The sequence below is a fragment of the Leopardus geoffroyi genome, chromosome C1, assembly GCF_018350155.1.
Source record: "Leopardus geoffroyi isolate Oge1 chromosome C1, O.geoffroyi_Oge1_pat1.0, whole genome shotgun sequence".
Classification (NCBI taxonomy): Eukaryota; Metazoa; Chordata; class Mammalia; order Carnivora; family Felidae; genus Leopardus; species Leopardus geoffroyi.
The window spans coordinates 202,667,495-202,695,283 of NC_059328.1; the positions used below are offsets into that span (position 1 = coordinate 202,667,495).

Consider the following 27,789-nt stretch of genomic DNA (forward strand, 5'->3'; position numbering starts at 1 on the left):
CCTTTTGATCCAGGAAGTCAGAACCCTGTAAACCTGCAGAACACTAATCCTAAATTACGCAGCTTCCTCAGGGCTGACACTCGTAGGACTCTGACGAACAGTAAAAGAACATGCTGCCATTAGAATAAGTCAGTGTGGTATTTTCTCTTTTCCCACCATATGCCTGAATCCTGCCCTGAAAAATACCTACATGCAGTAGATGGAGATTAATCACCTTTCTCTTCATTCGTCTAAAAGGTGATCTACCCCCATTTTAGGCCTCACTCTTCCCCCGACTCTAAAGAAAAAGAGGTGGAAAGATTCCGTGTCTACTCCCGAGATCTTAAGGTCTAAAGGAAAGACGGAGAAAATTAATTGACATAACCCAAACGCAATAAGCATTCGAGTCAAGATATACAATAGTTTTATGGGAACACATGGAGGGACTCATAACTCTATGTAGTGAGGTTTTCAAAACAGTCTAAATTTTGAGCTAACTTTTGAGATATGAGTAGAATTTAACAGCTGGAGATGCAAGGAAGGGCATCCAGTGAACGGGAATAGTATATGCAAAAGCTCAGCAATGAGAGTTTCGAGACTTCTTTGAAGGTATCATCCAAGCCTCCCTTATGTATGTTCTGCCCAGAAGCTGCCTCCATGGCCAAAGCTGGGCCAACAAGAGTTGCTTGCCTGGAAATGGAAGCCTGGGATGTTTCCTGGAATTTTCAATTGATTTAGGGTGACATAAATTCACTTATGGAGTAGCTGTGAGCAGGAAGAAGCAGAGAAAGCTTGTATGCCTAGAAAGAGGAGTGAAACAGACTTGCTAAATGAAGTAGAGGAGAAAAATCAGTAGCCCCCAAAGAAAGAGAGCCCAAGAAAAGAGTTACCTTCCTACTCCTTGTTCTTGTCCCTCCTAGAACCACCTCACCCTTGGGTTCCATCAGATGACCCTTCTACTAAATTCCTTTCAGGCTTCGGTCTCTTTAAAGCAAGTTTCTGTTACTTACAAGCAAAGAAATCTAGACCAAAGCAGACAGCATTATGTATTAGGGGAAATTTAAGGAAAACAGTCTGGCCAAAGCAAAGGTCATAACAGATGTGAGGATAAGAGAGATAAGACTGGGCAAGTCCAAACCTCAGGAGGCCTTGAGTGCTGTGCCAAAATGTTGGAGCTTTATCCCACAAGAAATAGAAGCTCTGGGAAAGCTTTCGGCTGATAAATAATGAAATCAGACTGTTCCATGAGTAGTGTGTGAATGGACCCAGAGATCTAGAGGCTCAGGCAGGAGTCCAGTCAGTAGGCTATAGCAGAAATGATGAAAGTCTGGGCAAAGTAAGGACAATGTGGGTGGAGTTTAAGAGACCTTTAAGGGCAAGACAACAGGACTCGGCCATCAAGGATAGGAGTGAGGAAGCGAAAAAGAGGGAATGGGTCAAAAAGTTTTCTTCCACCCGTAGCTTGGACAAACAACCTGAAGGAAGCAGGTTTTGGAGCGAAGACGCCAGCTTTCATTTTGGATTTATGGTGAGGGTTCAAGTAGGCATGTCGATGTGCTTTGGAATATTTAGTTCGGGAAGCCCAGGAAAAATGGCTACCCTAGAAACACATTTTTGAAGATCATTTTCAGAGAGGTGGCAGATCATTAAAGCCACAGGGGTAGATCACATCACCCAGGGAAAGATGATAATAGATAAAGAGCAGGAAAAGGGGAACAACTGGATCTGGAAGCATGTCAGCATTTAAGAGTCTGGGAGAGGAAGCGGAGCCTTCCAAAGAGACTGAAAAGGAGATGAACATGCAGAAGGAAAGCAGGAGACCAGGGAGAATAGATCTTTAAGAAGGAGGAAGTGAGGTATGTGGAGAAGTAATGCCCTCCTCTGCTACTGGTGGTCCCAGAAATCTGCCCGCCATTTCCTTCTTGAGCTCTTTCTTTGCTTACAACCTGTATGTAGACACCCAGTGAGCAAGCTGTGATTTGTCACCTCAGGGAACCTCTCTGGGACTGCCTCCCACCTGCCCCTTTGAAGCCCCTTGGCCTTTTCGTCAAGCTGGCCCTCATTCGTCTGCCAATTCCAGCCTGGCCACCTAGAAAGAACAGGCCCAGTCTCCCTGAGCATGTTGCTTGCACTGGCAAAATCTCCCAGTGTTTTTCATTTTCTCTCCCAGCCCCATCTCCCTGACAGGTGAGAATCCATGGGCCAGAGTCCATGGTCTTAACCACAACGCCCACTCCCATTGCCCCCAGTTCTGACTCATTACCCTCTGCAGGCCCATGGACTTTACTCTAGTCCCATAGAAATGAGCTCACTTCCTAAAAAGCCCCTGACCTCTTGTTCCTTTCAGGTGTGCTCAGGCTTACATGAACCCCCAGAATGGCCCAGGTCAGGTTCCAACTGAGACTCTGCTCAATGTCCCTCATCTCCCTTCATGGGTTTGAAACATCCTTTGAGCCATAAGACTCAGACCTTAGCTACAAAGTGGAGCAGAGAAATAGGACTGTAGCTGACAGGGATGTGGGATGAAGGGATGGTTATTATAAGAAGGGAGCTTAGATGCTAATGGGAATGATTCAGAAGAGAAAAAAAATGGTTGTAGGAACATGAAGCAAGTCAATTGATCCCTTTTCCAAGCTCTGTCCTTTCATCTCAGAGTGGCCTGATGCCTTTGAAAGTAATGTATACCAACTCTCCTATTAGCCCCCAACCCCTGTAACATCATGCAGGAGGCACTGCCATTAAAGTTAGAAGGTTTCAGGGTACTTTCCAGCTCTTCAACTGAGTCGCCCTTCCAAGGCTCTGCTATGATAATAATGTCTGCCATTTGTCAAGGCCCTGGTCTATTCCAAGAGTCTGCCGTACATTGCCAAGCATCTCATGCTATCATCCCTTCAAGGAGACAGGCGTTCAGACAAGTTAAGTTACTTGCTCAGGATTAAAGAAGTCAGGATAGACCAAGACCGATCCTGACTCAAAGCCCCACATGGCTCTCGCTCTACCATAGTGCTTCTCCACCTACCATGAGCAGTTGAGAGCTCAGACTCTGAAAGCACTTAGTCCTTGATTTAACCTCCAGTTTTGCCACTTCTCTGTTGCTGTGTTACCTTGAGCAAGGTACTTAATCTCCTTGGGCCTTATTTCTCTCATCTGTAAAGTGGGGATAGTAAGAATTCCTAACATAAGGTCTCGGCGAGCATTAAATGAAATAATGAATGTAAGAAGTGCTTTTCGCAGTGCCTGGCACAGAGTAGGTTTTCAATTAGCAGACACATCTGTTAGTGACAGGCTAAGCTGACATGTCAGATCGCAGCATGCAAGTCTTTCATGACCTTGAAGGCTCAGAAGGAGAGAGTCTTCTGTGCAAGGGAATGATTCCAACCATTTTTGTTCTAGGCTTAATGACTGAAAGACAAGCATTTCCCTCACCCAGGAGCATTTGCCCTTTTTCCAGATGACCTGCATAACCCAAAGGAGTTAATTGCTGATAGATGAGAAAAGGAGATATTGGAAGGGAAGGAGGGAGAAAGGAGGAAAGAGGGGAGAGCAAGGGAGAGAAGGGAGGCCTCTCTGGAACCCTTCATGTTAGGCCTAGTCAGCATCTGCCTGGAAAGCACAAAGTGGCCTTCTGTGACGTACCTAATCACTAATGATCATGATCTGAGCAAAGATAAAAGTTCCTTATCAAGTTTACATGGAGCTATACATATGCACAAATATAGATGCATGTGTACTTCTCAGTAGACTCTTAGATTTAGATCACCTCTTAGAACTGGAAGGGAGCTTCCCTCATCAAACTTCTATTCAACGTTTATTTATTTTTGGGACAGAGAGAGACAGAGCATGAACGGGGGAGGGGCAGAGAGAGAGGGAGACACAGAATCCGAAACAGGCTCCAGGCTCTGAGCCATCAGCCCAGAGCCTGACGCGGGGCTCGAACTCACGGACCGCGAGATCGTGACCTGGCTGAAGTCAGACGCTTAACCGACTGCGCCACCCAGGCACCCCCAAACTTCTATTCAATGAAGAGGAAACTGAGGTTCAGAAAGTTTAAGTGAATATTCAAGGTCACACAGCTGCTAAGTCTTTCTTTTCTCTCTCTTTTATTTAATTAGAAGCATTTTCCCAAATCTTCAGAGTCCGCTTGTAGTACAATAGGACCCCCAGCTGGATCTCTTTGTTCTGGCCACCATGATGCGACAGGAAATTTCATAACTCTTCACATATCCTCCATTCACAAGTTTCCTTTGTCCCCTAAGTTTCATTTCTATAGTATGTGCCCTTGTCTTAAGGAACTAACACGAAGTTGGGTGCATAGTAGGCATTTGATACATAATCCAATAACTGGTTATTTGATCCTAACTTACGAACGTATGTTTTCTAGAACACCTCAATCAATGTGCACAGGGCATAGTACATGCTAAGTATCATCAGAATCCCAGCTAAGAGGAGTACACAGTACACTGTCAAAGTGGGGAGCCCTGCACTGCGTCCTTAATCTCCCTCCACCCTCAAAGTTGGAGCAAAGCCAACCCTTTCAGGAAGATAGCCTTGTTTACAACATGGGAACCAAAAGAGGTACGGATGTGGCCTCACATTTCTGTTGGGCAATACAATGTCAGAAATGACTGGATTTCTTCACAAGCACCTTCCTACTTACCTTTATATCTTACTTCTCCCACACCCCCAATCTGAACCTGGCTGAAAGAAGAGGGTGATAATTCTGGGATAACCCAGTGCCATGTACCTCCAACACACACATACACATCACACTGTGAGTTAACTAGAAATCTGGTCAATGTGTCTTCCAGGCTGACATTTCAAATGTATTGGAAGAAGGTCTTAACAATGCTTATCTTCATTGAAAAGAAGAAGTGGAGTACAGGAAGGGAAACTTTGTTTTCATTTCATGAGATATTTCAATTTTTACTGATATCCCATCATCATGATGTTGGGCTGAGGAGGCATGGGAAACGACAACAACCACACACACACACACACACACACACACACACACACAATCTACAGCGAAGTGTTAGATAACATGTATTTTTAAGTTTTTAAGTAAATATCTGAGATCAAAAGCAAAAGGAGAGAAAGAGAGAGAGAGAAGAGGAACATAAAGAGGTTTGGACTTATTAGGAAGGACCTAAAACCACAGGAACCCAGAAGGATGCTAGAACTGGTCATGTATCTTAATGATGGGAACAGTGACAACAGAAGGTCTACAGTAGGTTTACAGACCCCGCAGCAGGGAACTGGAACTGGTTTCCCAGAAAAAGGCTAAGAACCAGGAAAGAGTTGGCCCACGCTTGTCTGGAGATAGAAAAATACCAGTTAGCTCTGAGACGTGTCCTGTCAGTGAACTACCTTCCCTAGGCCATAGGGAAAAGAGAGCCACCTGGGGGACAGTCCCAAATCCCAACCCTGAGTGACAAATGGTGAGGACACAAATCTGCCCTTTGAAATGGTGTGGAAACCCAGGACTAAGAAAAACAACAACAACAACAACAAATGCTCTGAACCATGTGACCCAGTAGAGCTCCAGTAAAGATAACCATGACACTTCCCCTGGGTAGACTTCTTCATAATCCAAAACATATGCAAGATGCCCATGAAACAAAATGCTCTTCAACATATGAGCTCACAATCAATATTCCATAGAATTAATACCTCTACCATCAACACTCAGCCAACATAACAATTGGGAGAATTTATACCTGAGGGACTGAAGATAACAGAGCATCTGAATGTGCCTTTATAATAAGCATATTTTGGGAGGGCGCTTGGGTGGGTCGGTCAGCAAAGCGTCAGACTTCAGTTCAGGTCACGATCTCACAGTTCGTAGGTTCAAGCTCCATGTCAAGCTGTGTGTTGACAGCTCGGAGCCCGGAGCCTGCTTCTGATTCTGTGTCTCCCTCTCTCTCTGCCCCTCCCCCACTCATGCTCTGTCTCTCTCAAAAATAAATAAACATTAAAAAAATTTTTCATAAAATAAAATAAAAACAATAAGTACATTTTTTTAAATTTTTTTTAACATTTATTTATTTTTGAGACAGAGAGAGACAGAGCATGAACGGGGGAGGGTCAGAGAGAGAGGGAGACCCAGAATCTGAAACAGGCTCCAGGCTCTGAGCCATCAGCACAGAGCCTGACTCGGGGCTTGAACTCACGAACCGCAAGATCATGACCTGAGCTGAAGTTGGACACTTAACCGACTGAGCCACCCAGGCGCCCCAATAAGTATATTTTTTAAATCCAGGAGAGTTTTATCTAAAAAAAGTGCAAGATTGAAGGATTGTTTTTATCTCTTCTCGCTCTCAAAAATCCACTAGATTTCACTCATATGTGGATCTTGAGAAACTTAACAGAAGACCATGAGGGAGGGGAAGGGGGAAAAAAAAGTTACAGAGAGAGAGAGAGCCAAACCATAAGAGACTCTTAAATATTGAGAACAAACAGAGGGTTTATGGGGGGGTGGGGGGGAGAGGGGAAAGTGGGTGATGGCCATTGAAGAGGGCACCTGTTGGGATGAGCACTGGGTGTTGAATGGAAACCAATTTGACAATAAATTATATTTTTAAAAATCCACTAAAAATGACACTAAAGGTATAATCCCACAAGGTAAAGAACAAAGAAAATGTGAAAGAATATATGAGATATTTTTTAATAGAAATCAAAAAGTAGATGTTATTGGACCAGAAGAAAAGACACAAAGACAATGAAGGGAGCTAAAGAAATCTTCACAAAAACCATAGTAACCTCAGAAAGATAAGAGGAAATATTGCATTAGTGAGGCAAGAAAGAGGTGCTCTAAAAGGGAACCTCAAGGAACAGGAAAAAAGTCTATTAGAAATTTAAAATATGATCAGAAATTTTAAATGCCAATTAACAGGCTGGAAGATAAAGTTAAGGGTAACTTCATGAGACGTGGAAAGATGAAGACATTGAAAAACAAAGAGTGATTTAAAAATATATATTAGAGAATCAACCTTGGGGAATTCAACACACAAGTAAAAGGAATCCCAGAAAGAAGAGAATAGAGAAAATGAAGGGTAGAAAAGTACCAAATAAATACTACAAGAAAATTTCACAGAATCTGAGTTTCTAGATTAAACGGATTCACCAGCAAAATGAATGAGAAAAGAGCTCCCGCCAAGGCACATCATTGTGCATTCTATAACTAAGATTGGGGTGCCTGGGTGGCTCAGTCAGTTGAGCTTGACTCTTGATTTAGTTCAGGTCATGATCCCAGAGTTGTGGGATTAAGCCCCACATTGGGCTCCACATTGGGCATGAAGCCTGCTTGAGATTCCCTCTCTCTCTCTCTTTCTCTCTCTCTCCCCCTCTCTACGTCTCTCCCTTCATCATGCTCTCTCTCTCTCTCTCTCTAAAATAAAAATTAAAAATAAATTTAAAATAACACTAAGAAGATAAAGAGAATATTCTAAAACTTTCTAAGAGAAAAGTCAGTCTCATACAACAGGTCAAGAATCAGAATAGCACGAGCAGTGTCAACAGCAACCCTAGAAGCTAGATGAAACTAAGAGCCTGAAAAATTCTGAAGGAAAATGAATTGCAACCTAGAATTCAATACTCAGCCCAAATACCAGTCAAGTGAAGGAGCTGAATAAAAGCTTTTTTGGAAATTCAAGGTCTTCAAAAAGTTATTTCCCTTATATCCTTCCTTATCAAGACCCAGTAATCTAGCAAAATAAAGGATAAACCAAAATAATGATGATAGATGATATTTATATAGTACCTATTGTATGCTAGGCATTCTTCTAAATGCTATATTGGTGGCTGTGTGCTCATTTAATTTAATCCTTATAGATTTTAGCTGAGCATTGTTATTATACACATTTTACAAGGTAGTAGAAGAAAGCTGAGAAATCTGCCCTTGGTCACAAAGCAGTAGTTAGAGTAAGCATTAAAGCACCAGAGCCATGCGCTCAAAGAAAGAGGAAGATTTAACACCCATTCATGAAAGGAACTTCCTCAACCTGATAAAGAGCCTCTGTGCAAAATCGTCACTTAACATCACATTTAATAGAGAAAGGTTGAATGCTTTACCCCTAAGACTGGGAACAGGGCAAGAATGTCCACTCTCACAACTTCTCTTCAGCATCATATTGGAGGTCCTAGACAATGAATTAAGGCAAGAAAAATGAATAAAAGACATTTTATTTTATTTGTTTATTTTAAAATTTTTTAACACTTTATTTACTTTTGAGAGTGAGCGCAGGCGAGGGGGAGGGACAGAGAGAGAGAAGAACAGAAGATCTGAAGTGGACTCTGCACTGACAGAAGCAAGCCCGATCAGGGGCTCGAACTCACAAACCATGAGATCATGGCCTGAGCTGATGTTGGTTGCTCAACCAACTGAGCCACCCAGGTGCCCCACTAAAAGAAATTTTTAAAACGAAGAAATAGGGGCGCCTGGGTGGCTCGGTCGGTTAAGCGTCCGACTTCGGCTCAGGTCATGATCTCGCGGTCCGTGTGTTCGAGCCCCGCATCGGGCTCTGTGCTGACAGCTCAGAGCCTGGAGCCTGTTTCAGATTCTGTGTCTCCCTCTCTCTCTGCCCCTCCCCTGTTCATGCTCTGTCTCTCTCCGTCTCAAAAATAAATAAACGTTAAAAAAAAGTTTTTAAATAAATAAAAAATAAAACGAAGAAATAAAACTGTCTTTATTCTCAGATGACATGATTATGTGCCTATAAAATCCAAAAGAATCTTTAAAAAAATAAAGCCACTAAAACTAATAAGAGAATTTACTGAAGTCCCAGGATACAAGGTCAAGTTACAAAATGCAGTTATATTTCTATATACTGGTAAGAAAAAGAAACTGGAAAAAAATTTGAATACCATTTATAAAAGCATCAAAATAACCACAAAATACCTAGGGACAAATTTAACAAAATAGGTACAAGATCTATGTACTGAAAACTACAGAACATTGCATAGATAAATTAGGAAATACATAAAAAAAAAAAAAAAAAAAACTGGTTGGGGCACCTGGGTGGATCAGTTAAGCATCTGACTCTTGATTTCAGCTCAGGTCACGATCCCAGGGTCACGGGATCAAGCCCTGATTCCAGCTCCATACTAAGAGCGGAGCCTGCTTGGGATTCTCTCTCCCTCTCTCTCTGCTCCTCCCCTGCTCACACTCTCTCTGTCTCTCTCAAATAAAGAAACAAACAAATATTTAAAAAAAAAAAAAAAAAAGAAACGGGGGCACCTGAGTGGCTCAGTCAGTTAAGCGTCTGACTTCTGCTTAGGTCATGATCTCACCACTTGTGAGTTCAAACCCTGCATTGGGCTCTGTGCTGACAGCTCTGTGCTTTGGATTCTGTGTCTCCATATCTTTCTGCCCCTCCCCTGCTCACACACACACATACACACACTCTCTCTCTCTCTCCCTCTCTCTCTCTGAAAAATAAACATTTTAAAAAAAATTTTCTTAAAGAAAAGACATAAAAAACTGGAGAAAGATACCATGCTATGGATTGGAAAACTCAATATTGTTAAGATATCAACTTTCTCCAAATTGATCTGCAGATTCAAAATAATCCATATCAAAATCCCAGTAGGATAATTTTGTAGAAATTGGCTATCAGACTCTAAAATCTATCTGGAAATGTAGTTAAAACCATTTAGGGGGCAAAAAAAAAAAAAAAAAAAAAAAAGGCAGGCCTGGAGAGTTAACCTGTCCAGATCGAAAACAGGACTATGAAGGGCCCCATGAATGAAGTCTCCAAGAAGGAAAAATATATACATAGATTATCTGATCAATATTGATGTATTGAGGGAGACATTTGAGAATGATGTAATAAAAAGTAATGGAAAATCCTATTGTTAATTCCAGAGAAAATAGAACTTGTACAAAGAAAGAAAATGTAAACATTGTACCCAACTATGAATAATTTTTTACATAGTCATTATAGCAAAAACATTGAATGTTGGTTTAACCAGAAAGTGTGATTATCTTTCCTGGGAGAATGGGAGAGACAGTATTTATGTTTGCTTGGACAGTGGTAAATGCTGGAGAGATTTCGAAAAAGCGTTAAATCCTCAGAAGCCAAAGGAGAAGGTCAATAAATGATATCCAAAACTGGGGGGAGGGGGGCGCGGGGAGGGTGCAGGGGACAGGAATTAAGAACCAGCTGAATAAGCATGATATTCAGATACACGTATATCACTATTGGGGTGCCTGAGTGGCTCATTCGGTTAAGTGACCAACTCTTGACTTTGGCTCAGGTCATGATCTCACGGTTTGTGAGTTCGAGCCCCAAGTTGGGCTCTGTGCTGACAGAGCAGAGCCTGCTTGGGATCCTCTCTCTCCCTCTCTCTCTGCCCCTCCCTGCCTCAAAATAAATAAATAAAAATTTTTTAAAAAAAATATGTACAGCACCATTAAATGAAACAGCTATGAAAGTTGAAAGTTGTTGCCTTTCCCTGCAAGGAGTAGTGTAGGAGGGTTGCTGTTAATGTTCATTATAAGCTTTATAAAGCTATTTCACTTTTTTGAAACAATGTACATGAAATACTTTTATTTCTTAAAAAACTAATTTTAGAAAGTCTGAAACATGTTCTGTTTATTTTATATATTTCTAATGCTTTAATTCATGTTTACCCTCAAGGTTGGAAGAAGGATCTTGAGTTTAAACACAGAATACCAGGATGGATACAAACAACAGTGTTAAGAACATAGGTGTTAGCCACTTAGGATTTTCTAGAAGGGACAAGCCTGCAGATCTTTGGCCTCTCCAACCTCTGCAGCAAAAGGCTGTAGTCCATCATGATTTCTTGGTTAGTGGTCACCTCAGAAAAGACACATCTCAGGGGTCACCTGAGTAGCTCAGTTGGTTGAGAGTCCGACTTCAAGTCAGGTCATGATCTCACAGCTTTGGGTTTCAAGCCCTGCATCGGGCTCTGTGCTGACAGCTCAGATCCTGGAGCCTATTTCGGATTCTGTGTCTCCCTTGCTCTCTGCCCCTCCCCCGCTCATGCTTTGTCTCTCTCTCTCTCTCTCTCTCTCTCTCTCTCTCTCTCTCTCAAAAATAAATAAACTTAAAAAAATTATTTTTTTAATTAAAAAAAAAAAGAAAAGACACATCTCAGGAAAGACCCTTAGACCAAAGAGGAGGCAGCCCTTTTATTTTGACTGCATCTACGAGAATTTTCAGCCTCTGAAAGACGCTAGTTCGAATGCAAGTTGCACAGAAAGGGGTCATCTTAAACCCCTTTCGAATAAAACCCAGACTATCAATTAATGTTTTTGCTGGAACTGGTAAGAACGGGCCACTGAACTGAGGGCAAGGGATGGTGATGGGGCCATGGTTGGTCAGAAGTGTAACTAAGGTAGGGAAAAATAGTGTATTTCAACATAATTACATGGAGGCTGGAAAATTTTAACCAAGCCTACAAAACAAATTCTCTTTTATTTTTTTTAAACTTGATACTCTTTATTTAAGTTCATTCATTCATTCATTCATTTTTAGTAATCTCTACACCCAATGTGGGACTTGAACTCATGACCCTGAGATCAAGAGTCACATGCTCTTCCCACTGAGCCAGCCAGGTGCCCCCAAGACAAATTTTCAAAACTTAAATTAGCAAGCATTGAGCAGAACATACATTCACATCCCAATCCCTGTCCCCCACTCTGTCCTGATGTTCCCCTCTACCCTAACCTAGCCCCATCCCTGGCTCTGTACCATCTCTGACACCCCAGTCTCCTCCTAAGATGCACCCCGTCTCTGATCCCAGCCTCACCCTGGACACTAAGCCCTTTCTGAGGCGAACCATCTCCCTGACCTTGACCAGGTATCTAATCCTTATCCTACCTAGTGGTGTAAACACTCGTTTTTGATATTTCAGTACACTGTGTTGTTTTAGTACCCACATCTGACATTGCTACAGATCTGAAATGCAAATTATTTATGTCTTGAGCTGTAACCCAGAGAATTACACTGCACTGAAAATCTAATTGAATAATGTTGCCCTTGTTTGGAAGGAGTTCTGACTACAGTTGCCCCTTAGACGACACAGGGTTAGGGACACTGACCCCACCCCCACACCTTGCACTCAAAAATCTATATGCAAATTTTGACTCCCCAAAATCTTAACTGCTAACAGCGTACTGTTGACTGGAAGCCTTACCAATAACATAAATAGTAGATTAACACATATGTTGTATGTTATATGTATTACATATTGTATTCTTACAATAAAATAAGCTAGAGAAAATGTTATTAAGAAAATCATGGAGGGGGTGCCTGGGTGGCTCAGTCGGTTAAGCGTCCAACTCTTGATTTCAGCTCTGGTCATGATCTCACGGTTTGTGAGACTGAGCCCCGCATCGAGCTCTGCATTGACAGTGTGGAGCCTACTTGGGATTCTCTCTCTCCTTCTCTGTCTGGCCCTCCCCCACTTGCCTTCACTCTTTCTCTCTCTCTCTCTCAAAATAAATAAATAAACATTAAAAAACAAAATCATGGAGGCGCCTGGGTGGCGCAGTCGGTTAAGCGTCCGACTTCAGCCAGGTCACGATCTCGCGGTTCGTGAGTTCGAGCCCCGCGTCAGGCTCTGGGCTGGTGGCTCAGAGCCTGGAGCCTGTTTCCAATTCTCTGTCTCCCTCTCTCTCTGCCCCTCCCCCATTCATGCTCTGTCTCTCTCTGTCCCAAAAATAAATAAACGTTGAAAAAAAAAATTTAAAAAAAAAAAAAACAAACAAAATCATGAAGGGGTGCCTGGCTTGCTCAGTCAGTAGAGCATGGGACTCTTAGTCTTAGGATCACGAGTGTGAGCCTCATGTGGATTGTATTTAAAAATTTTTAAAAATCAGGAGGAAAATACATTTATAGTATTGTATTTATTTTTTAAAATCCTCATATAAGTGGACGCATACAATTCAAACCAGTGTTGTTGGAGAGTCCACTGTATATCCCTTCCTATTTAAGACACTTCCAAATTATTTTATTGCCGTTTGATTCCCATTTCCCAGGTTACTAGCAAGGCCAGGCATGTTTTCAGATATGTATTAGTCATTTGTATTTTCTCAGGCCCAATATGGATCCATATTTACTTACTAAAGCCCTGATGGAGCTGTCTTTGGAATAGCAGAGAATGAAGGAAGATAAGCATTTAATCAGGCAGGAGGAGTAGGCAGAAGGGCATTAGGGGAGGGAGGGAGGGAGCGAGGGAGGGAGGGAGGGAGGGAGGGAGAGGAAGGGGAGGTTCCCATGCCCAGTATCCAGCCTTCCTCCCTGGGTTTCTGCATTCGTCTGGCTTCTCTCTGCACCAAATCTATCCCCTAGGGCTTGAGCCCTAACTCCTTTCTCATCAACCGCCTTGGAGAACCCCAGCTGGATAGGCCAAGTCACCTCCATCCTGGCCCCCAGAAAAGCATTGTAGACAATGATCCCCAGAAAATGGTCACTCTCCCAAGGATGTCTTTTTGCTCCAACCACTAATTGGACTACACTAGTAGCCCCTGAGCATTCACTCCAGTTCTGACTTCTCTCCCTGAGACTCACCACACCCTCCCACACTCATCCCATTCCTACACCTCATTCTGTACCTGCTCCCAAGCCCATCTGAACCTCCCTCAATCTCATCCCCAATTTCTCCCTGTTCTGGATTTCCCCCATCCTTAATTTTCATCCTTCTCTGATCTTCTGCCTTGTTCCAAGCTGCCACCCCATCCCTGGCTCCCCACCACATCACCTCCAACTCCAACCTCATCCCTGATTCCAATCTCAACCTTGATCTAAACCCCATCTCTGAACATCTCTCCATCCTCAACCTCAAACCAAATGAAGCTTTTCCTTTATGTTTTCTTCCAAGAGTTTTATAGTTTCAGCTTTTGTTATTAGGTCTTTGATTCATTTTGAATTAACTTCTGTATGAGGTGTAAGGAAAGAGATCAAGTTCATTCTTGTGCATGTAGATATCTAGTTTTCCCAGCACCATTTGTTGAAAGACTATCCTTTCCCCATTGAAGAGTCTTGGTGCCCTTATCGAAAACCATTTGACCATTTAGGCTGACTTAGGTTTCTTTCTGGACTCTTTATTCTAGGTCCTCTTTACCCATTGCCTTCATCTGCTTAAGTACGTTGGGCACACTTTTTGACTCTTTGTCACATCATATCCTACAACCATATTTAAAGGCAAGAACCAAGGATGTGTGTGTGTGTCTCTTTATTCTTTTTTTTTAATTTTTTTCATTTTATTTTAGAAGGAGAGTGTGTGTGAGTGGGGGAGAAGGGCAGAGACAGAGAAAGAGAGAATCTTAAGCAAGCTCCACACTCAGTGCAGAGCCCAACATGAGGCTTGATCCCATGACCTTGGGATCATTTCTTAACCGAATAATCCATAACATGAGCCCAGCATACCCTGGGATCATTACTTGAGGCCAAATCAAAAGTCAAATGCTTAACTCAGGTGGCCCAGGTGCCCCTCTCTTTGTTCAATCAGGAGTACTTCCCAGGAGCCCTCCAGTCCCAGCAGACTTCCTCTTAAGCAATGGTGCACTGAAGCCAGTTTGTACCTGCTTGTGAAAGCAGATCATTACATTTCCTAGATTTTTGTGAGCTGGTTACTAAACACCACCACCCCTGACATCGCCACGGTGGGAGCATTTACACCAGGAAACTTGGCAAATGCTACAAATCAGGACTTTTTTTTCCCCAGGAGAGTGGTTCACCAGCACACTAATGCCCTTAAATCTTATTAGTCAGAAGTGAATGATAAGGCCACTCCTAGCAAAAAGGAGTCTTAGAAAGGAGTACCTGTCCTTTCTGGCCTCTCTCAAGGGAAGTGGACTTTGCTGACAGGCGAGAAAGAGGGAGTTGGGGCAGCAACCAATGCTGTTTGCCACTAATGGCTCCCAATGGTGGGAACTTTCTGTAGTCACTTAAAAGAATGTCTGTTAAATGTCTTTAAGTGTCTCAGGGGACAGGGTGCTATGGGCTCAGTGGTAGGATGGACTGAGCTCTAGCAGCTGACATAGCAACTACAGTAAGGGGAGGGGCAGCAGGGCAGGCTTTCTCAACCATACATATCAGGAGGGCCTGATAAGGACGTGACCCCAGTAACTTCCTGTAACCACAACGGGGGCTGCCTTGACATAGAGACTGTGGACAGCCAGTGGGCGTGAGGCTTAGAATGGGGTGCTGATGGCAAGGGAGGAGCCCCGAGGGGCTGCAACAGGGGCAGGGGCCTAGAAGGTAGTAGAAGTGTTCCCTGAAGAAGAGCCAACAAAGGAAGGCCTGCTGTCCTTGGACAAGTGCTCCTTGCTGATGAGGCCATGGATGGCCATGATCTTGATGAGGCCATGGCGAAACTTCTGGCCAATGAAGGCGTAGATGATGGGATTGAGGCAGCTGTGGAAGAAGCCCAGAATCTCGGTGGCATCCAGGGCCCGGCCAATGTCATTGCGGCGCTCACAGGTCTCTTTGATCGCCCGGAGCCTCATGAGGGTGTCTGCGATCAGGACCAGGTTGTAGGGCAGCCAGCAGAGCAGGAAGATGAGCACGACAGCAAAGATGACCCTCATGGCCCGGTGTTTCTGCCCCATGTGGGCCTCAAACAGCGTGCGCAGGGTGAGTCCATAGCAAAATAGCATGACCATGAAAGGCAGGAAGAAGCCAAAGGTCTGGGGCAGGACCCGCATCACCATCCTCCATTTTGTAGTATTGGCACCCATGTCCTCATAGCAGACTGGGCTGGAATAGGGGGGCTCGATGGCCTCACGGAATATGAAGATGGGCAGGCCCAAGAGCAAGGACAGGGCCCAGATGCCTAAGCATATGAACTTGACCCAGTGCCGCTTCCGAGTCAGCGTGCGTGTGGCATGGACAATGGCCAGGTAGCGGTCCACACTGATGCAGGCCAGTAGTAAAATACCACTGTAGAAATTGACTTCCTTCAGAAAAGAGACCACCTTGCAAAGGGCTGTGCCAAAGATCCAGCCCTTTGCCTTGGAGGCAGCCCAGATAGGTAAGGTCAGGGCGAAGAGCAAGTCAGCTATGGCCAGGTTCAGCAGATAGACATCAGTGACAGATCGGCTGACCTGACTGTATAAGACAACCAGTATCACCAGGGAGTTTCCCAGCAGGCTCAGCATGAAGACCAGGGCATAGATGACCAGTACGGCATATTTGTTGAGTGTTTCAATCTCTATCCTACAGGGACTATATTCTTCTGTGGGTGGTGTGCCAGTGAAATTTGCAAACTCGTCCATCCACTCCCACCAATCAGTCTCATTCCCAATATTTTCCATTAAGACAATCATGGAATCTTTCTAGTTGAAAGATAGAAAGAAAGAAATGTGATTTAGTAACTCAAATTAAAATCACTCATCAAGGATGTGAGAACAGTTACTCAAATATCTTTTGCTTTTCTGTTGGTTTGGCAACAGGAGATCCCTTCCTTTGCCCCTATTTTGGACTTCTTTAGAGGTCAGTTTCACAGCATCAGCATTTGAGAGAAGTCCCCATCTTGTTCCCTCATATCACTCCCTAAATATACACAGAACCATCAGCAGTTTTCAATTATCTTCCTAAATTGTGAAACATTTTGCTGAAGCAAAATCATACCAGAAGACCAATGTGTAAAACCGATCAAAGGTCATCTGCTGCGGGGCGCCTGGGTGGCTCAGTCGGTTAAGCATCTGACTTCGGCTCAGGTCATGATCTCACGGTTTGTGAATTCGAGCCCCACATCAGGCTCTGTGCTGACAGCTCAGAGCCTGGAACCAGCTTTGGATTCTGTCTCTGTCTCTCTCTCTCTCTCTTTCTGTCCCTCCCTTGCTCATCCTCTTTCTGTCTGTCTGTCTCTCTCCCTCAAGAATAAATAATCATTTTTAAAAATTTTATTTTTAAAGTCAGCTGCTGGGAAGGAGGGGGGGTCTCCATCCCTACCCAGACACCTGCTAAGATGGTTCCCCCAAAACTCCCAAGCTCTCCAGAAAACAGTCTGAAAACCTTTGGAAAATTACCAAGAAATAAGAATACCTGCTACCCAGTCTTCATTCCATCCTGATTTATCATTAATAAGCTGTGTGACCTTGAGTGGGTGATTTTACCTTTATAGATTTCAGTTTTGTCATCTGCAAACTTGAAGCGGGCAGCGTATTTAACCCCTGAGCTGCTTCCAAGCCTGAGGTTCTAGAAATTCATTCAGATCCACACACTTTAGGAGGTTCCCCCCTTGCCAATACTTCTTTTTTTTACAGAAGACAACATTTTAGGGCAAAGCAAGCCTCTTCCCCCCAAAAAGGGGGAGGTGTGAAAGGAGGAGGTGACAAGACCGTGGCCCCCTTGTTACCACCTACAACCACGTATGAGGTCAGAACTGAATACACAGTCACAAGGGAGCAGGCAAGAAGCCAAGTGAGCAGAAATCTTCAGGTCCCACAGAAATGGATGCATTTTGTAAAATACAATCAAACTAAATCTCCCTCCCCAAAGAAAGTCTTGGCAGTAGAGGTTGCTTCCTACCTGAGGCACTGGCAAGGTGTGTCCAACTGTAAGAGCCTGGAACTCAGAGATCAGAGTGACTTAACAGTTAGAGGAAACTTGATGAATAAAGGGAAATAGACAAGCCTCTTCCTAGCACACCTCCTCTCTGAGCCCTGCCCACAACCGTATTTGGAGAATAGATGAAGTCAAGGGACCACAGGGCGTTAGAGACTTCCAGGATCTGTATGTCCACGCAGGGGTACCAGACATGAAGGTAGAGTCAAGGGTCCACTATCTGAATTCTCCGCATGGATGACTATTTTTATCTTCTTCCTTTTCTGGCATTTGTTTCCATTTGTTGATCCCTTAAATTCCCTAGCAGATCGCCTTTGAAAGCTTCCAACTTGCTTGGGTATGAATAAAGGGGAGAGGACTTTGCTTCTGACAGAGACTTCAGAACCCCACTGTAGGTGAGCCTTGTAGGAGCCCCCCACTTAGGAGGGCCTGGCGGGGGTGGGAGGCAATCTCTATCCACAATTGGATGATTGGACTAGCCTGAGGCGGGGGGCGGGGCAGGGGCGGGGTTGGGGGGAGTGGGGGGCACTCCCGCAGTCTGGCTGGACCACAGGGAGACCACTGGACCTGGGGCAATCCCTGAACAGAGGGGTTGGAGTTAACTCATCTTGCTTCTCTCCCAGAATGAAGGGTGACTTCTTGCAACCTGCCTCAGCTGCTCCCAGCAGCTAATGTCTGTCCCCTGGCTTCATTCTTCTGGTACTGTAACCACTTCTCTGATACAACATGAACCCTACCGTATTGTAATGATATGTTTACAAGTCAGCCTTCCCCCAGGAGACCGTGAGCTCCTAGAGAATAAAGACCCTCTCTGATCCACCTTCTGATCCTCTACCAGGGAACAAAGCAGGTGCTCAATTGATGGTTGTAGAAAAAATGAGACACACCTCCTGTGATTCATGGATCGGATCACCACCATGATTCAGAGCGTCTACTGCTTTCGGCCACACAGTCATGTATAAGGTGTGCCTGAAAGCTTCACTTCCACACAGCCAGGCTGGTCTGTCTGGGATTGTGCTCTCCCAATCATCCTCTATGATTCACAGCACCAACCTGTTCAAGCATAAAATCTACCCCCTACCATAAGTGCCAATTAATCATGCCCCCAGTGCCTACAACTCTGCCACTGGCACTCCTCCTGGGTGCTCTTATCATTCACGAAGAGTAGCAGGAAGTGTAAGGAGATAATTGTCCTGGGGCCACCCATGCTTTCACTCATGTCTTACTATCCTGATCTGATACCTCGATCAGAAAGCACTGGAAGATGGGGTAGTCCCTGAAGGGAATAAACATTCCACTATTAATCATCTAGGGGAAAAGTAATCCTGGGGCGGTAAACAGTGACTGGTAACACACAAGAGAACAGACTGTCTGGGGCCTGTCTGCAGACCGCCCACGCATCCTCAAGTGCAAGCTGAGGCCACGGGGGAAGAGAGTGTTTGCCACAAGGGGGCGGCAGTTGCAGGATGGGGAAGTCCTTGCAAGGGACCAGTGAGAAAGACCAGGGCAGGAGCAGCCCCAGTGAATACCTATTGTATTTATACTCTTTGTATAAAACTCCCTTCTGCTTTTCTTACGCCCTCAGTCCAGTCAGTACAGCATTCCCATCTAAACCAATGAGTGACTGAGGTATGGAGGGGAAGGGGCTGGTCCATCCTCAAGCCCAAGGAGCAAAAGACAAGCAGTCCTCTGGATGAGTGTAGGGGTAGCAACACTGGTAGCTTAGGTCTCCAGGGGGAAGCTGATCTGGAGGACAAGAGTTAAACGTCTAGATGGCCAACAGACACATTAGAAGATGCTCCACATCACTCCTCACCAGGGAAATACATATCAAAACCGCACTGAGATACCACCTCACACCTGTCAGGATGGCTAAAATTAACAACTCAGACAATGACAGACGTTGGCGAGGATGCGGAGAAAGAGGATCTCTTTTGCACTGCTGGTGGGAATGCAAACTGGTGCAGCCGCTCTGGAAAGCAGTGTGGAGGTTCCTCAAAAATCAAAAATAGAATTAACCTACAACCCAGAAATTGCACTACTAGGAATGTATCCAAAGGATACAGGAGTGCTGATTCATAGGGGCACGTGCACCCCACTGTTTACAGCGGTGCTATCAACCACAGCCAAATTATGGAAAGAGCCCAAATGGCCATTAACTGATGACTAGACAAAGAAGATGTGACTTATATATACAGTGGAATACTACTTGCCAGTGAGAAAGAATAAATTCTTGCCATTTGCAACAACATGGATGGAACTGGAGGGTATTACGCTAAGTGAAAGAAGTCAGGCAGAGAAAGACAGATATCATATGTTTTCACTCATATGTGGAATTTAAGAAACTTAACAGAAGACCATGGGGGAAGGGGGAAAAATAGTTTCAAGCAGAGAGGGAGGCAAACCATAAGAGACTCTTAAAATCAGAGAACAAACTGAGGGTTGATGGGGGGGAGGGGGGCAGGGGAAATGGATGATGGGCAATGAGGAGGGCACCTGTTGGGATGAGCGCTGGGTGTTGTACGTAAGCGATGAATCATGAGAATCTACTCCCAAAGCCAAGAGCACATTGTATACGCTGTATGTTAGCGAACTTGCCAATGAGTTGTATTTTAATTTCTTTTTAATTTTTGTAATTAAAAGAAGTTCCCTTTCGTGGAAGGAAAGAAAGGAAAGAGCATTGCACTGAAGGAGGGGAAAGGCACACATAGATGAGCTTGGAATAAAATGTTATCCACTTGAAAATGTTCCAGCAATCTGCCCACCCAACATATCTGCTGTACCGCACCTTCCCGCTTAGAACTGCTCCCTCTTCGGCGGATCTCTAATGTTCCTAACGGGAAAGCGTCTTTCTATTCTGTGCAGAACATCCAGTGCCACAAAGACTGTTGTGACATGTGTAGCCTGAATGCCAGTCCTCTGGCAAAGTGCGGGGGCCTCTTCTTGCCACTCCATTCTAAAAATGAAAGCTTCTAGGCGAGAGCCTGTGAACAGCACAATATGGCTGTAAGTATATCTATTCCGTCCCTGTGTCAGCTTTGATGTCAGCGTCAGCATCTCTTTACATTCCTGCAGAAGGACCCGCTTGGACCTGGGGACCACAATAAAGGCAAGGGAGGTGGAGGAGAGGATTCTCCCCTCTCTCCAGTGATCACCCCCATTGCCACAGTGCCAGGAGCAGGGTACGTATGTGACCTAAGATGAACCACGCAGAGCCAAGTTCAGGATGGCTGTTTGGTGACTGTGGAAAAGCAAGGATGTGGTATTGTTACGGCTGGATGCCATTTTACCGTCATGAATGGCAAACCCGTCCAGAGACAAAACCTAACACACAGAGGAAGACAGAACTGAGAGAATCGGAGCCAGAGTCCTGAACAAACCACACCCAGAGGCAATCTTCCCTTGGTACTTTTCCGTTCCGTGAGCCAATAAATTCTCTTTATTGTTCAGACCAGTTCAGGCTGAGTTTTCCGTTGCTTGCAACCAAAACGATGACCAACTGAAAGAGTTCTGGAAAACAAAAGTGATCTGGAATGAAAGGAGAGGGGAGGAATGTCAGCGAATCACAGGGTCCATGCTGTGACAGTCAGGGTAACAGAGGACTTAAGAGAGGTATGACCTGGGCAGGTGCAGACCTCCTAGCCCTGCCTGCCAAACTCTGGCAGAAGCCAAAGAGGAACCTTGAAAAGTAAGCACATAAGAACCCATCTGAGAACACACTCTGGAATGAATTCAAAAATCCTCACGAACGACCCAGAAAGCTCTGCTTTGGAGTCAGACAGACCATCATTCAAATACTGGCCTTCCTTGGGGCACCCAGGTGGCTCAGTCAGTTAAGCGTCTGACTCTTGATTTCGGCTCAGGTCATGATCTCATAGTTCCTGAGTTTGAGCCCTGTGTCGGGCTCTGTGCTGACAGCTCAGAGCCTGGAGCCTGCTTCCGAGTCTGTGTCTCCCTCTCTCTCTGACCCCCCTCCACTCACATTCTATCTCTCTCTGTCTCTCAAAAATGAAAAAATGTTAACAGTGGTTATCTTTGGGTGGTGGGATTACAGATAGCTGCTTTCTTGTTTATATCTTTTGAAGTTGCCCCGTTTCTACGATGAGCCTTACTTTTGCAACGAAGAAATATGTATTTAGCCATTTTCACTAAAAAATGAACATGTAACACTCTAATGGTCATATCCCCCTCTGCTCACCTAGCTGGTCCAGCTAGGTTTGTGAGCAGACTGCCAGGACTCTGAGCCTCCTGTCCATTGAACTCCCAACTCCTCAAGCCCTAGGGGCACCTGGATGGCTGAGTCAGTTAAGCATCCAACCTCAGCTCAGGCCACGATCTCACGACTCATGGGTTCAAACCCCACATCGGGCTCTGTGCTGACAGTGCAGAGCCTGCTTGGGATTCTCTCTCTCTCCCTCTCTTTCCGCCCCTCCCCCACTTGTTCTTTCTATCTAAAAAACAAACAAAAACTTAAGTGCCAACTCCTCGAGCCCTAAATGCCCTGCATCCTCCTGCCCCTCCCCTTGGGGCTCCCGTGTCACCTGCCCGGGTCCTCCACTGTTGTAGTTTTCAGACTGTATTACTGTATCATTTTTAGGAGCCTGTCCCTCCCACTGGGCTGTGAACCGGCGAGGCTCTGGCACAGAGTAGGGATTCATGAAGCATCCTTTCTTTCCTGGCTCCTCCTTAAAGGCAGGAACTAGAAAGGATTCCGTTTTGCATTCTTGGTGCCCCACAAAGTGTGTGACACATACTAGCAGATGCCAGACAGGAAGTCGGTGTATGACCCGTGCAGCCACAGGAAGCCCCGTGCTCAGAAGAACCCCGAGCTTGGGGCGTGATGCCCTGCAGTCACTGCCTTGAAATTCCTAATAACTTTATCTTGGAATCCGTGCCTTCGCGTGAAGTCCGGCAGGACGGTGGCGCGCACGCTGGAGCTTGGGGCTCAGCTCATGTGCACTCCTGCCTCTTACTGCCTCCTTGGGCTCGGCCACCCACTCTCCCAGCCCACAAGCACCCCATGCTTCAGGGAGCACAGCATCAAATAGCAAATAAAAAACAGGGAGTCCAGTTCAGAGAAAGATTGCAAAAGAAACAAACAAGCTTTTCTCTTGCTTTTGGAACAAGGAGCCCCACATTTTCCTTTTGACTGGGTCCTGCAGCCAGCCCTGCCACCAAATAAATATTGGTTAAATGGACGCAGTAGTGGAGAGGAGCGAAATGGCAGATTGGAATCTTTATCTTAGCTCGGTCAGTGGCAACTCCGTCCTTCCAGCAGCTCAGGCCGCCATCTGTAGACTCTTCATTGACACCTCTTTATCTCTTACACCTGACATGCAATGCTTGATCTACCAGAAAATTCTGCTGACTCGACCAAAATTGATTCTAACTCTTATTTTTTCACCCCCTCTGCTGTTGGTGCCCTGACCCCTGCCACCTTCCCTTCTCACCTGGATCACCGAAGCGACAACCCAGTCCCCCTTGTGTTGCCCCTGCTCTTCTAGTCTGTTCTCATCACGCCAGCCAGGTCCTTTGACATTCTAAGTCAGACCACCACAGTCATACTTTCTTACTGCCCTACAATGGCTGCAAAGAATGAATTTCACTGCTTTAATTTTTTTTTTATTTTTTTAGGTTTATTTTCCAGAGAGACAGACAGTAAGCAGGGGAGGGGCAAAGAGAGAGGGCAACACAGAATCCAAAGCAGGCTCCAGGCTCTGAGCTGTCGGCACAGAGCCCGACGCGGGGCTCCAACTCACAAACCGCAAGATCATGACCTGAGCCGAAGTCAGACGCTTAACCACCGACTGAGCCACCCAGGCGCCCTTCACTGCTTTGATTTTTGTAACTGCATTTTAAGCAACTTCACAGTGGAGGAACCTGGAGAACACTACCTTACCCAGGTAAGGAAGGCTGGTATCAGCAGGGATGCCATGTGGGCTCCTACATGCCCAACAGGATGTGATGAGAAGGGCATCCACATCTGCAGTGTTCTCTCCAAAAACCCATAACCCCCATCTAATCGGGAGGAAAATATCAGACAAACCCAGACTGGGGAGGCCTTCTATACCTGGTCAATACTCCTCATGACTATCAAGATCATGAAAAACAAGGAATGACTGAGTGAAACTGCCATAGGTCACAGGAGATTGGGGAGGCATGACAACCAGAGGCAATGTGACCCCTGGACTGGATCCTGCTGCAGAAAACAGTGATAATGGAAAAACTGGCAAAATCCAAATAAAAGCTAGAGTTCAGTTCATAATTGTGTTTAAAGTCATCACCTATGTGATGTTATTGACTTCATTTTTTTTGTCTTAACACTGATTTTTGTTATTGAAAGATTCATTTCAATCTTATTTATGAATACAATTCCATTCTTCTATTTTTGAAAATGCTTTCTGCATACCGGTCTAGATGATTTTAATGACTTTTTAAAATTTTCATCCCAGTGTAGTTAACACACAGTGTTATATTGAGTTTTATTTCTTAAATCAGGACTAGGTGTTGAATCTTGTCAAAGGCCTATGTAGATAGTCCTATGACTTTTTTTTTCCTTCTTAGATATATTAGCAAGTGAATTATATTAATGGTTTTCATTTAATTTGCATGGGGGGGGGGATATATCCCACTTAATCAGGAAAAAAAAATGAATTTGAATAAAGCCAGAGTCCTTTAAGGCCTTCCTCCATCATTCCATGCCCTGCCCCCCGCATCCCCATCCCTCTTCATCATCCCTGTGCCTTAGGTGTGCTAGGACCGCCACAGCAAAGTAGCACAGACCGGGTGGCTTAGACAGCAGAAATGTATTGTCTTCCAGTTCTGGAGGCCGGACCTCCAGGATAAGGGTGCCCACAGGGCTGCTTCCTCCTGAGGGAGGGTCTGCAAGGGAGAAACCGTTGCAGGCCTCTTTCATAGCGCCTGCTGGTTTGCTAGCCACCTCTGGCATTCCTTGGCTTGTAGATGCATCGCCTTGATCTCTGTCTTCATCATCACATGGTGCTCTCCTCGTGGGCAGGTGTCTGTGTCCAAATGTCCCCCTTTTTTAAAAAATATATGTATTTATTTGGCGGGGGGTGGGGGCTCAAGCAGGGGAGGGGCAGAGAGAGGGAGACCGAGGATCTGAAGCGAGCTCGAACTCACGAGCTGCGAGATCATGACCTGAGCCCAACGGACTGAGCCACCCAGGTGCCCCCAAATTTCCCCTTTTCTTGTAAGGACACCAGTCATGTTGGATTAGGGCGCCCTCTCATGGCCTTGTCTTAACTAATTACATCTGCAACAGCCCTATTTCCAAACAGGGTCCCATTCTGACATACTTCTGGTTAGAACTCCAACACATATGAATTTGGGGAGAGGGAGACGTAATTCAGCCCATAGCATCCTCTTTGTATCCTCCTCCTTCCCCCCTTAGAACTCTGCTCCAGCCACGTTAGCCAGGTTGCTCCGTTCCTGCCTTAGTGCATTGCTTCCAATGTCTTTTCTTCTCTGAATGCTCTCCAGCAGACCTCCCTCGGGGGAAACTCCCCCACCTGCTCTGAGACTTTGCTCAAATGCTCGAGGCCCGCCCTGTCCACCTATTCACAATTGCCCCTCCCCTAGCATTTCTGATGTCCCTGGCTATGCTGTATTCTAAACATTTTTCTTCTCTCACAGCACTTACCACTTCCTAACATATTGTATATCTGCTTGTTTATTACATATACTGTTGTTTATTCTCTCTCCTCTCTAAACTGTAAGCTTCAGGAAGGTAGAAATCCTTATCTATCTTGATCACCGTATCCCAAGTGCCTAAGAGACAGTTTAGTGATTAGGATGTGATAAAAAGTGGTTGAAGAAGCGGGCGCCTGGGTGGCTCAGTCGGTTAAGTGTCCAACTTTGGCTCAGGTCACGGTCTCACAGTCCATGGGTTCCAGCCCATGTGGGGCTCTGTGCTGACAGCTCAGAGCCCGGAGCCTGCTTCAGATTCTGTGTCTCCCTCGCTCTCTGACCCTCCCCCACTCGTACTCTGTCTCTCTCAAAAATAAATAAACGTTTAAAAAAAACAAAAATGGTTGAAGAAGGAAAAGAAGAAAAAAAAAAGAGAGATGGGTTTTGTTTCTGGAGACTGGGAGACCCAGAAGTAATTTGCCTCCTGTTTATCTCACCTCCAGCCTCTGGGATATAGCACTGAAGGGAAAGCCAACTTCACCATGGCTGTAAGACATGACTTAGCAAAGCCTGAGACCCCTAGCTATACAGACAACAACTGAGATCAAGCAAACGACTGGGCGGGGGGGCGGGGGGGCCGGGGCGTGGGTGGGGTTCGCCCTGGGTGGCCAGGGACTGTAGTTGCAAGATCAGTCCAGCAGAGGGCAGCATTATCTTCAAATCCAAACAAACCGGGTGGGGAGGGAAAATGAAATCATCCCAGTGAAAATAACTCGGTACCCCATAGAAGTTGGGTCAGGCAGCCAGCCTCTAGAACCTAACGCCACCTTTGAAGGTTCGCAAATCCTTTCACATGCATTCATTCTCCCCTTAAAGTCCTCCCAGAGGAGAATTTAGCAGTTGCCAGAGTGTGAGCACAGCTTGGGAGGGGCGGGGAAGTTAATCACCTGTGTGCTCGTGTGCCATCCAATTATCTGTCTCCGGCTTCAAGCACGGAAGAGTCCTGTCTCTGTGGTCGTCCCTTTCGTCCAGACCAGTGGTTCTCAGTCTCTCGTGCCCTTTCAAATACAGCACAGTGGGACGCTCTCGGCAAGACAATTGAAAGGTATATTTCAAAGCACCGAAAATCTTTTCACTGTTTTCTCAGAGCTCACTTGTTGGTCCCTGAACAGCGTCATGCGCAGCTCGGGCTGCCATCACAAAACAGCGTGGACTCGGTGGGGCCAGCCTGGTCGGGTTCTCCCTTGCTGGCTTGCAGACAGCTGCCTTCTCGCGGGGTCCGCACACGGGGGCGGCAGAGAAAGAGCTCTGGTCTCTTCCTCTTCTCCTAAGGACCCCGAGCCCGTCCCAGAGGCCTCACCCCCATAACTTCATCCAAACCTAATTGCCTCCCAAACGCCCCACCTCCAAATACCATGACATGCAGGGTTAGGACTTCAACATATGAATCTTGAGGAGACACAATTGAGTCCATAGCAAGCACCCTGTCACACTGTAAGGAGAATGATTGATTTCCCGTCCTGATGGTGCTCTCTTACCTATTCGTGAGGCAAGGTTCTAGCAAGTTCTAGCAAATTTCTGTCTGGCTTTAACGCAGCCTTCCTTATTTTCTCTTACATGCAGCCAACTGCACCAAGCTCTACCCTATGCGGCCCAACCAGCATACTCCACATTCTGTCTGGCAGACGTGGCTGCCAAAATAGTGTCCCTGGTGGCGGTAAAAATAAATTGCACAAATGGTTACCTGGGGGTGGAGGGGTTGAAGATGGGAACTGGGCAGATGGGAGACAGGTGGGGAAAAGACTTCTCATTAATCATTTTTAGTTTTTTGTTTTTTTTTTTGAAACATGTGAAGTGGTTCTTGTTACAAATTTTAATTGTAAAATATAACCTTGAAATGGTAAAAACTAGGAACTTTAACTTGAGGGTAACAAGCAAGTGGTGCTGCTGCGAACCATCCTTGCAGCTCTGGCATCTGAGGTTGTATGTCTCGTGAATGCTATGTCTCAACCTCCACTGAGAGAGCCAAGAGGCCTCCAGCCAATTCCAGGAGGCGCCTTTCTGGGCCTGGGCTTAGAAAACTGTGCCTTCTTAGTTACCTCCACTCCAGATCCTTGACTGAATCAGCTCACCCTGGACTCTCTTGGTCCTCGTCTCTCTCCCTCACTGATCTGTCTAGATGCCTACGCTCTCAGTCCCCACCCCCACTGCAACCCAGGGTATCGTGGCCTCTCCTCATCTCCCACCCGGCCCTCTCTGCCCGTATTGTTTCTAGATACAATTCCAAATCTCTCCACAGATGTACTCCCCAGTCTCCTGGGCGCCAAAGAAACCTCAGGCCAGGGGTTTTTTATCTCACCTTGGCAGTGAATTCTCATTAACTTGCACTGACTATGGAAATCAACCTGCCTGCCCTCGGGCCATTCCCGTTTTCTTCCACTAAAAATAAGGCCTTTGATTTATAGTGAATGTATGTATATCCAGCTTCCTGTTGAAATTACCTCCCCCTAGTCCCAAGGCCACAGACCCAATGAGTTTCTTGGGCTGCATGGAATCAGTTTCTTCCTTTGTTTGTGCATTGAAACTAGAACTGGTGCTCAACGCTTAAAAATTTAGACTCGTT

At 45.4% G+C, this 27,789-nt stretch overlaps 1 protein-coding gene and 1 long non-coding RNA gene across 3 annotated transcripts; both read right to left on the bottom strand.

Moving 5' to 3' along the window:
• Window positions 1-14,412: 14,412 nt before the first annotated feature.
• LOC123599456 (C-X-C chemokine receptor type 2-like) lies at window positions 14,413-17,576 on the bottom strand. 2 transcript variants are annotated; one of them, XM_045481210.1, is made up of 2 exons: window positions 17,481-17,576; window positions 14,413-16,282 (listed from the first exon to the last, which is right to left on the bottom strand). In XM_045481210.1, the coding sequence occupies exon 2, from the start codon at window positions 16,271-16,273 to the stop codon at window positions 15,200-15,202; it is 1,074 nt and encodes a 357-aa protein (XP_045337166.1). In that variant the 5' UTR covers window positions 16,274-16,282; window positions 17,481-17,576; the 3' UTR covers window positions 14,413-15,199. The 2 variants fall into 2 exon arrangements, with proteins under 2 accessions (XP_045337166.1, XP_045337167.1); XM_045481211.1 differs by having other exon boundaries at window positions 14,413-16,278; window positions 17,481-17,533.
• Window positions 17,577-24,303: 6,727 nt separating this feature from the next.
• Window positions 24,304-26,833, bottom strand: LOC123596932. Its single transcript, XR_006711886.1, has 3 exons — window positions 26,705-26,833; window positions 26,114-26,224; window positions 24,304-24,556 (listed from the first exon to the last, which is right to left on the bottom strand). It is a non-coding gene; the product is annotated as an uncharacterized LOC123596932 (long non-coding RNA).
• Between the last annotated feature and the right edge of the window lie 956 nt (window positions 26,834-27,789).

Bases quoted from the DNA above. Each gene is read 5' to 3' on its own strand.
- LOC123599456 (XM_045481210.1), bottom strand. From the start codon at position 16,273: ATGATTGTCTTAATGGAAAATATTGGGAATGAGACTGATTGGTGGGAG.